At 35.4% G+C, this 10,388-nt stretch overlaps 1 protein-coding gene across 2 annotated transcripts in view; it reads left to right on the plus strand.

Annotated features, from left to right (window-relative positions):
- The first annotated feature begins 909 nt into the window (after window positions 1-909).
- Window positions 910-10,388, plus strand: part of LOC143238077 (uncharacterized) — a 37,584-nt gene continuing 28,105 nt past the window's right edge. The window contains exons 1-2 of one of the 2 annotated variants that reach the window (XM_076478016.1): window positions 910-1,121; window positions 8,982-9,188. In XM_076478016.1, the coding sequence (XP_076334131.1) occupies window positions 9,107-9,188 (82 nt within the window). In that variant the 5' untranslated portion in view covers window positions 910-1,121; window positions 8,982-9,106. The remainder of the gene's footprint in view (window positions 1,122-8,981; window positions 9,189-10,388) is intronic. The other variant, XM_076478021.1, reaches the window with a different exon arrangement.

A 10,388-nucleotide genomic window follows, 5' to 3' on the forward strand; every position in this document is an offset into this window, starting at 1 on the left:
GTTGGATTGACCGTCACATTATAACGTCCCCACGGCTGGGAGGGCGAGCATGTTTGGCGCGACGCGGGCGCGAACCCGCGACTCTCAGATTACGAGTCGCACGCCTTACGCGATTGGCCATGCCAGGCCTTAATAACGGTAGATGTTTGTGAAATTTTGGGATATATGGGACGGAAGGAAGATGGTATATGATTTGCATGGATAATGATGATAGAAGGTGTTAACTCTTAAGGGTGGTTACTGATAGAAGATGGTGGAATTTTAAGGTAAATAATATTGACGGAAAAATGGTAATATTTTTCGATGGTTAATATTTATAGAAGGTGACGTAATTTTTGGGTGGATAAGGTCAGTAGAAGAAGGTGCTGTTGTTTTTTTTCCCGATTAGATAATGCTGATGGAAGGTGGTTGAAATTTTGAAGGACAGTAGTGATGAGATATGGCGTATCTTTCAGAATTGATGACAATGGAAAATGGTGTATTGTTTGGGTGGATAATTGTAGATATAAAACAGTAGAATTTTGGTATAGATTTTAAGTTATTGAGAGAGAAAGCTGCCGAAGAAAAATGAAAAGTTGGAATAAACTTGGCAAGTTTCGTTTTTTAGGCTTAGGAAGAAATACAAACAAACAATATACTAAATCATTACACTGTTAGCGTGTTAAATCACATGCCAGGAAAGAGAGCGAGTTACCGATCTAAGCCTGTTTTTTAACAGGATAGTATAACAAAGCCCGGTCTTCGAAGTGTCGTCTATGGTTACAAACCATCTACTTTATTGACATTGGCTATGAGTTTCAGTGTTTTGGGTTGCCGTTGCCATGGTACCGCGTGTAGCCTCGCGCCCTGGCGTTAAGGAGTGACAGGTATTGAGAAGAATGTTGCAATTGCATATACATATACAGTTTTGATAGTGGGCGTACAGGGCGCTCAGTTTGCATTAAAATAATTAACTCCGTAAGATTGGTACAAAGTTTACATTTTAAAAGTAAGCTTGAAGAAACAGATAAACAAAATATCTTTCTTATTTCACCATATTATAGTTTTGGTATTTGGATGTGCGTGTATTAGTTCGTGATGTGATTCTATGGAGACGCAAGAAAGTGAGTCTCAACTTTGAGGTAAAACAATTATTTTACATGTTTAAATAAAATTTCTAGATATATATAAGTTTGTAATATGTAAGATATGTATATCTAATCCTCTTGTAAACAGTAAGTGAGGAAAAAGATAATTTCGGTTTTCACACTTTGTTATAGTTTTGAATGGACAATTATCGTTTCTTGTTGTGAGCTCTTGAAAATCGTATACACTTACTCATTCTCGTCTATTAGTAGCAACTAAAAACACTCTTTGTTTACCATCAGGTAGATCTAACTCCATTATATAAATCATGATACTCCCCCCTCGAGCCAGGATTTATTAGGACAATGCTATTTATTAATATTACAGTTAGCTATCAAAATTATTCTAGGAGGTTTAAGCCTCCCTGTGTTAGAAATAAAAAGGAAAAAGTTCTTGTAATCAACAATAATCTCTGTGTTTCGATAGGTTCAGAAAGAAAATATTCACAGTTTCAAGGCATTTTCTCAAGACTTCACTTCTTAATTGACTAATAAGGGAAGACACGTGTTTAATTAAAATTGTCTGGGATGTGATAATTATAATTTCATGGTTGTGATGTAATTATTACCCCTATTCGACAGCGGGAGGTATCACTTTTACTTCATTGTGTGTGTGAACAGTATAATTCGAAAACGTTTTAATGTGATTTGGATGAAAATACGTTCAAAAGTGGATTGCCCTCCACAGACTAGATGATTATATTTTGCTAAACGCAGCACAAAGATCAAGGTCCACTGAAGCTTAACCACTTACGTTATAATAGCAGGTAACTGGGATTTGCCAGAAACAATAAGAACACGATAACATATTAGGACAGAAAAAGGATATTTGTGGATTTTAAGGTGATAATTTTTTAATGTGTATTTTATGTTGCTTTCTACAAAAGTCGAAAACATTGCAAGACAAGGATGAAATCTATCAGTGCTTTTAAGGTTTTCTTTAAATCATAAAATTGAAATCTTCCGAAGTCACGAAAAAAAGTCTATTACGCTATGAGGTAAAAATATAAAAATATTTTTAGTTGGGTGTTTGGTTTAGGTCTAATGTGACGTAACTAAAGAAACTCATGATTCTGTTTATAATGTTTAATTTAGTTGTTTCTGTTTGTCTTTAAAGACTACGGTATGGCTGGAGAATATTTCAGTGTTGTAAAACATGATGTTTTTATATCATTGGCAAATAGTAAGGAATCAAACAAGTGTATATTTTGAGTTTTTATTTTTCTACATTTGAATTGTCTGAAGTAAAGAATAATTCTATTCTAAACTGCAAGGTACTCAAAAAGTTTTAAACTTTTACAGCAAGGTTACGAAAACCTGGCTCAGATAACACCATGTAACACAAATTTTGTACCTGAATAGTATGTGTTATTTCTTAATTGCTTATGTTGTAAAAGTACAGAAAATGGCCATTATTTCCTTCAAACTTTACTTTTGTGACCTGGATAATGAAATTTAGATATTATCCTATTTTATACGTAAAAACGGGCAAATTTGTACATTTTCATTTACATAAGGTCTGAATAAAACAACATATGAATCAATACTTACATGTATTTATATAAATGTTACACAAAAATGTTTAGAAGTGAGTAGTTTTTCGGGAGTTACGACCCTAATGCAAATCACTTTCATGTTTCAGCCCCCAAATATAGTATCCAATCATGTTTTCGTTATACGCTCCTTGGTAGCGGCGTTCAAAGTTCAGTATATCTTGACGAATGAAAAAGCTTGAAAAATGTCGGTGACGCTTCCCCTGCCTTGCTACTTGCACACTTTCATCTAACAAATCCCACTCCTTAAGTCTAGATGTCAAAAGCTCGGAATTCGGCTCTGTTAGACCAAGATCTCTGATCAAGTCATTGAAGTCTCTTTGGTTGGGGTAGTATGGGATTCTCTCACCAGCTGCACCTCTGAAATTGTAATCTAGATCTTCAACGTCTACCTCCTCTTATGATTTGCTGCTCTCTTCTGAGGATGGCTGCTTTCTTTCTTGCGGAGTAGGTACAGGGAGTTCAGGGCAGTGTGGCACTGGAGCGATGGATGACGGAAGGTCCGGATACATGCGACAGATGCATTCTTGCCAGCTCGACATTTGGAAAAGTCCATCATACAGAAGTAGCAATTGCTTGAGTGGTCAGTGGGTTCAAGCCAAATTCTTCGAATAGCAAACGTCATGGCTCTCTTTTCCTCTCTGTACCAACCTGCAAAAGAGCAAAATAAAATTATTACTATGAAGAATAAATTTATTTCATCCACAACTAATGTGTAAGAGGTTCATGTAAAATACTTGTGTAATATTTTTTCTATACTATTGGAAATTTAAATTTGTATAATATAAAATCTTACCATTCAAGCAAGTAAAAATTGTCCGTCTTACCCTCTATGGCCCGGCATGGCCATAGCGTGTTACGGCGTGCGACTCGTAATCTGAGGGTCGCGAGTTCGCATCCCCATCGCGCCAAACATGCTTGCCCTCCCAGCCGTGGGGGTGTTATAATGTGACAGTCAATCCCACTATTCGTTGGTAAAAGAGTAGCCTAAGAGTTGGTGGTGGGTGGTGATGACTAGCTGCCTTCCCTCTAGTCTTACACTGCTAAATTAGGGACGGCTAGCACAGATAGCCCTTGAGTAGCTTTGTGCGAAATTCAAAACAAAACCAAACCTTAGAGTTTTTTCACAGTGCTCGGATGTAAAATGAGGTGCCCAGAGTTTGTCTTGATTCCCAAAAGGCATACCGAAATATGCCTTGTAGGCTTCACACATTTTAGCTGTCACAGAGTATGTTTTTGCTCTTTTCTTGATACATTGGCCACATACATAGCAGAATGTGTCTGTAGAATGCTTGCAACTTCTTGATGCCATCTCTGATAAAATCAGATAAATCTGTGTGTTCACTCAGCTAGAACTAAACTGAAGTGGTAAGTCCCTGTATATATATTACAATGGAAAGTTCCAGAAAATTTTCGTAATCTCTACAACATTCTAGAAAATTCTCTATCAGCTACACAGCACTGAATTTACCTGGAATGTTCTGTAGAATGGGCAAGTTTCAAAATTTCATTACTCAAGTCGCAAAAGCAAAGTTTGAAGAGAAAAGTAGGTGTTTTACATTGACTTTAGGCAGAAGACATTGGAAAATAACACTTTCTACCAGGAACAAGAAGAAATAAACATTTTGTTACATAATATTATATAATAAACTTTTACAGAAAGGTTAGGAAATCACTGAAAGTCTGGATTATAAAACAAACATACTAAACAACTCGTCCACGAGATCAAACAGGCTCGTGAAGCAAACAAACAATTATCGTCTGTTCTAACGTTAATAATATTTAAATTACATTGTTATGTAATTTGTTAATGTGCTCATTTATCCATTTATTTGACTGGGCGCTAGGTTAAAGATCACGTTCTAGTTTGGGTGTTGGTAGCTACGGGTCATGATAAGTCATAAAATGGTCAAATATTTCAAAATGTCAACTTGTCCCTGAAAGTTCGCGGGTTTTCAACATTTATGGAGGCAAAATAGTATAGCTAAAAAATTGCAAATAAAGCTTAGAGAATAAAAAAAAATTACTTTCTGAAACTTAGCTTGAAGCACCCCGTTAAGAATATAGCCAACAGAAAGAAAACTCGAAAATCTGTAGTGATGATTGAATAAATGTTGACGTATGAATTTTATCATACGATGATTTCTAATAATTATCAGTGGCGTGTAGACTATCATCTTTACTCTGAGTAATTTATAATCATCGAATCAAATACTCACTTTATACCGTTTTAATCTCGTACCCAGATGTCGTCTGTAATGAAGTCGAGGCGTTAAGTTATCTGAATTCAAGCAGTCGGGATGGAAGGGGGTTTAGATCCATTGCTTTTTTTCTAGATTCACCTGTAGTGTGATTTGTTAAACTAGATTCACCTGTAGTGTGATATTGTTGAACAAGATTCACCTGCAGTGTGATACTGTTGAACTAGATTCACCTGTAGTGTGACATTGTTGAACTAGATTCACCTGCAGTGTGATATTGTTGAACTAGATTCACCTGCAGTGTGATATTGTTGAACTAGATTCACCTGTAGTGTGATATTGTTGAACTAGATTCACCTGTAGTGTGACATTGTTGAACTAGATTCACCTGTAGTGTGATATTGTTGAACTAGATTCACCTGTAGTGTGATTTGTTAAACTAGATTCACCTGTAGTGTGATACTGTTGAAATAGATTCACCTGCAGTGTGATATTGTTGAAATAGATTCACCTGCAGTGTGATATTGTTGAACTAGATTCACCTGCAGTGTGATATTGTTGAACTATATTCACCTGTAATGTGATATTGTTGAACTAGATTCACCTGTAGTGTGATATTGTTAAACAAGATTCACATGCAGTGTGATATTGTTAAACTAGCTTCACCTCTAGTGTGATATTGTTAAACTAGATTCACCTGTAGTGTTATATTGTTAAACTAGATTCACCTGTAGTGTGATATTGTTGAACTAGATTCACCTGCAGTGTGATATTGTTGAACTAGATTCACCTGTAGTGTGATTTTTTAAACTAGATTCACCTGTAGTGTGATACTGTTGAAATAGATTCACCTGCAGTGTGATATTCTTGAACTAGATTCACCTGTAGTGTGATATTGTTGAACTAGATTCACCTGTAGTGTGATATTGTTAAAATAGATTCACCTGTAGTGTGATATTGTTAAACTAGATTAACCTGTAGTGTGATATTGTTGAACTAGATTCACCTGTAGTGTGATATTGTTAAACTAGATTCACCTGTAGTGTGATATTGTTGAACTAGATTCACCTGTAGTGTGATATTGTTAAAATAGATTCACCTGTAGTGTGATATTGTTAAACAAGATTCACATGCAGTGTGATATTGTTAAACTAGCTTCACCTCTAGTGTGATATTGTTAAACTAGATTCACCTGTAGTGTTATATTGTTAAACTAGATTCACCTGTAGTGTGATATTGTTGAACTAGATTCACCTGCAGTGTGATATTGTTGAACTAGATTCACCTGCAGTGTGATATTGTTGAACTATATTCACCTGTAATGTGATATTGTTGAACTAGATTCACCTGTAGTGTGATATTGTTAAACAAGATTCACATGCAGTGTGATATTGTTAAACTAGCTTCACCTCTAGTGTGATATTGTTAAACTAGATTCACCTGCAGTGTGATACTGTTGAACTAGATTCACCTGTAGTGTGACATTGTTGAACTAGATTCACCTGCAGTGTGATATTGTTGAACTAGATTCACCTGCAGTGTGATATTGTTGAACTAGATTCACCTGTAGTGTGATATTGTTGAACTAGATTCACCTGTAGTGTGACATTGTTGAACTAGATTCACCTGTAGTGTGATATTGTTGAACTAGATTCACCTGTAGTGTGATTTGTTAAACTAGATTCACCTGTAGTGTGATACTGTTGAAATAGATTCACCTGCAGTGTGATATTGTTGAAATAGATTCACCTGCAGTGTGATATTGTTGAAATAGATTCACCTGCAGTGTGATATTGTTGAACTATATTCACCTGTAATGTGATATTGTTGAACTAGATTCACCTGTAGTGTGATATTGTTAAACAAGATTCACATGCAGTGTGATATTGTTAAACTAGCTTCACCTCTAGTGTGATATTGTTAAACTAGATTCACCTGTAGTGTTATATTGTTAAACTAGATTCACCTGTAGTGTGATATTGTTGAACTAGATTCACCTGCAGTGTGATATTGTTGAACTAGATTCACCTGTAGTGTGATTTTTTAAACTAGATTCACCTGTAGTGTGATACTGTTGAAATAGATTCACCTGCAGTGTGATATTCTTGAACTAGATTCACCTGTAGTGTGATATTGTTGAACTAGATTCACCTGTAGTGTGATATTGTTAAAATAGATTCACCTGTAGTGTGATATTGTTAAACTAGATTAACCTGTAGTGTGATATTGTTGAACTAGATTCACCTGTAGTGTGATATTGTTAAACTAGATTCACCTGTAGTGTGATATTGTTGAACTAGATTCACCTGTAGTGTGATATTGTTAAAATAGATTCACCTGTAGTGTGATATTGTTAAACTAGATTCACCTGTTGTGATATTGTTAAACTAGATTCACCTGTAGTGTGATATTGTTAAACTAGATTCACCTATAGAGTGATATTGTTGAACCAGATTCACCTGTAGTGTGATATTGTTGAACCAGATTAACCTGTAGTGTGATATTGTCAAACTAGATTCACCTGCATGTGATATTGTTAAACCAGATTCACATGTAGTGTGATATTGTTGAACTAGATTCACCTGTAGTGTGATATTGTTGAACTAGATTCACATGTAGTGTGATATTGTTAAACTAGATTCACCTGCAGTGTGATATTGTTAAACTAGATTCACCTGTAGTGTGATATTGTTGAACTAGATTCACCTGCAATGTGATATTGTTAAACTAGATTCACCTGTAGTGTGATATTGTTAAACTAGATTCACTTGTAGTGTGATATTAGTAAACTAGATTTACCTGTAGTGTGATATTGTTGAACTAGATTCACCTGTAGTGTGATATTGTTGAACTAGATTCACCTGTAGTGTGATATTGTTGAACTAGATTCACCTGTAGTGTGATATTGTTGAACTAGATTCACCTGCAATGTGATATTGTTAAACTAGATTCACCTGTAGTGTGATATTGTTAAACTAGATTCTCTTGTAGTGTGATATTGTTAAACTAGATTCTCTTGTAGTGTGATATTGTTAAACTAGATTCACCTGCAGTGTGATATTGTTAAACTAGATTCACCTGTAGTGTGATATTGTTGAACTATATTCACCTGCAGTGTGATATTGTTGAACTAGATTCATCTGCAGTGTGATATTATTAAACTAGATTCACCTGTAGTGTGATATTGTTGAACTAGATTCACCCGCAGTGATATTGTTAAACTAGATTCACCTGTAGTGTGATTTTGTTGAACTAGATTCACCTGTAGTGTGTTATTGTTGAACCAGATTAACTTGTAGTGTGATATTGTTGAACTAGATTCACCTGTAGTGTGATATTGTTAAACAAAAACTATTCGTTTTAAAATTATTTGTAGAGCCAAGCACGACCTGATGTTTAACATGGGGTACTATAAGTCTGAGAGACCGTGGTTTACGTCCCTTGCCACATAAACACGACCCCCCTATTTCTTGGCTGTGGATTCGTTATAGGATGAACAATGATATCCCCACTAATTGACTAGAGTAGCACATAAGTCGAGAGTAGGCGCTATTGACTAACTGCCTTTCCTCTAGTTTATTAGTTTGAGCTGGTGTGCAGCTTTGAAGGAATGTCTGAAACAAACAATATAGACAAAACCGATGAGTTTAAACTTGAAGAACTCCTGAAATATCTTAATGATCAAATCATTGAATGTCAATCAGTTTAATATCAGATTCTCCTGTGTAGAAATACGTAGTTTTTATATATCTCTGTCAAGAAAGAAAAAAACAAAACAAAAACTTCACTTATCACTAGAGTGAGACTACAACTTAATTAGTTTAGCAACTTGTGATTTATTAATTAATTTTTAAACGTACGCCATTGTTTGTTGTTTTTTCTTTTCGTTATTGTTCTGCTAAAGACGTAATGTGATTTAACACAGCCTTGATATTGGGAAATATAGACCTTGTTCTGAGATATTGTCTTTTTGTCCTGTTCGAGTATTGTCTTGGAGTACACGAACACTGATAAAGGTAGAGACAAGTTGATAACTGAAAAATGACGTATATATGTTGTAATCTCGCTCCAATTGAACTTGAATTAATTTTTTTCTCCAATAGTCGGTAGATGGAATGATAGTACGCAAACCGATCGCATCTAGGCGACACAATCGAGAAACGAATATACAACCGTTCAGATCATGGACGAGACTTGTGTTGTAAGAGACTGAGAAAATAAACAAAACATGCCACCAGATGCCACCATTTTTCGCTGTTTTGACACGTTGTGGGCAAGGTATTCGCTACAGGTCTGCGCTTGCGTATCAGGTATGTAATGATATATTTAAGTAAAATCCTTAAATTGAGGTTGTGGAAGTTTTATGTTCTAATGATTCTCAATATTTTAATTGTTTTATGGTTTTAATTTGTACAATATTTGAGCCTTAATCTTGATTATTTTAACTTGTCGATTGTTTGAATCCATAAGATTTATTGTTGTAACTTTTCAATCCTTGAGCCGCAAGGTATATTGTTTTAACGCGTCGATTGTTTGAAATCATAAGTTATATTTCATTTAACTTGTTCGTTCGTTAAGCCACAAGCTTTATTTTTAACTTTTTATGTTGTGTGTTAATGATAACGTTTATTGTTTTAATTCGCAGATTGTTTGAAACCACAAGTTTCATTACTTTAACTTGTCTGGTCCGGCATGGACAGGTGGTTAAGGCACTCAACTTGTAATCCAAGCGTCGCGGGTTCGAATCACTGTCACACCAAACATACTCGCCATTTCAGCCGTGGGGGCACTATAATGTGATGTTTAATCCCACTATTCCTTGGTAAAAGAGTAGCTCAAAAGTTGGCGGTGGGTAGAGATGACAAGCTGCCTTCCCTCTATTCTTACACTGCTAAATAAAGGCTAGCGCAGATAGCCCTCGTACAGCTTTGCGCGAAATTGAAACCAATAACACTGCACAACAATTTTTTTGAAAACTTTTTCTTCCTGAAAAGTTTTTGCTGATTGTGACAGGTACCTGGTTGGTATGCACAAATATAGTTTTGGTTTTGCTTCATCACGTAGGAACACTGAGAAATATACAGTTAACTGTTTACCGGCAATAATGTATTTAATTGCGTTTATGTTTCTAATACGCTATTAAATTCAACATAATTAAAAGTGTTTTGCTCCTGATTTTCGTTTGTATTCAATGTCCGGTGCATCACGTTGCAATGTCCAACAGTAGTCAGCAAGCATTGACGGATTCTAGTTGCCCTGATATCGTTTTTCCATTGTAGCAATGTCCTGATGAAACTGAAGATTTCGATGAAACGGTACGTGATGGGCAAATTTGGATGTGATTTTCGTGATCAGCAGCCAAAAATCTATAAGGATCACCCTTCAGTATTCAAGAAGCAAAAACTGTTGTGCAGTGTAATGTATTTTATGTTCAGCGTCATAAGTACCTTGTGTTGTTTATTCAATGATGAGAAATAATTTATTGTTGGGCGTGTTTTGATATTGTAAGT

This window comes from Tachypleus tridentatus, chromosome 2 (assembly GCF_004210375.1).
Source record: "Tachypleus tridentatus isolate NWPU-2018 chromosome 2, ASM421037v1, whole genome shotgun sequence".
NCBI lineage: Eukaryota > Metazoa > Arthropoda > Merostomata > Xiphosura > Limulidae > Tachypleus > Tachypleus tridentatus.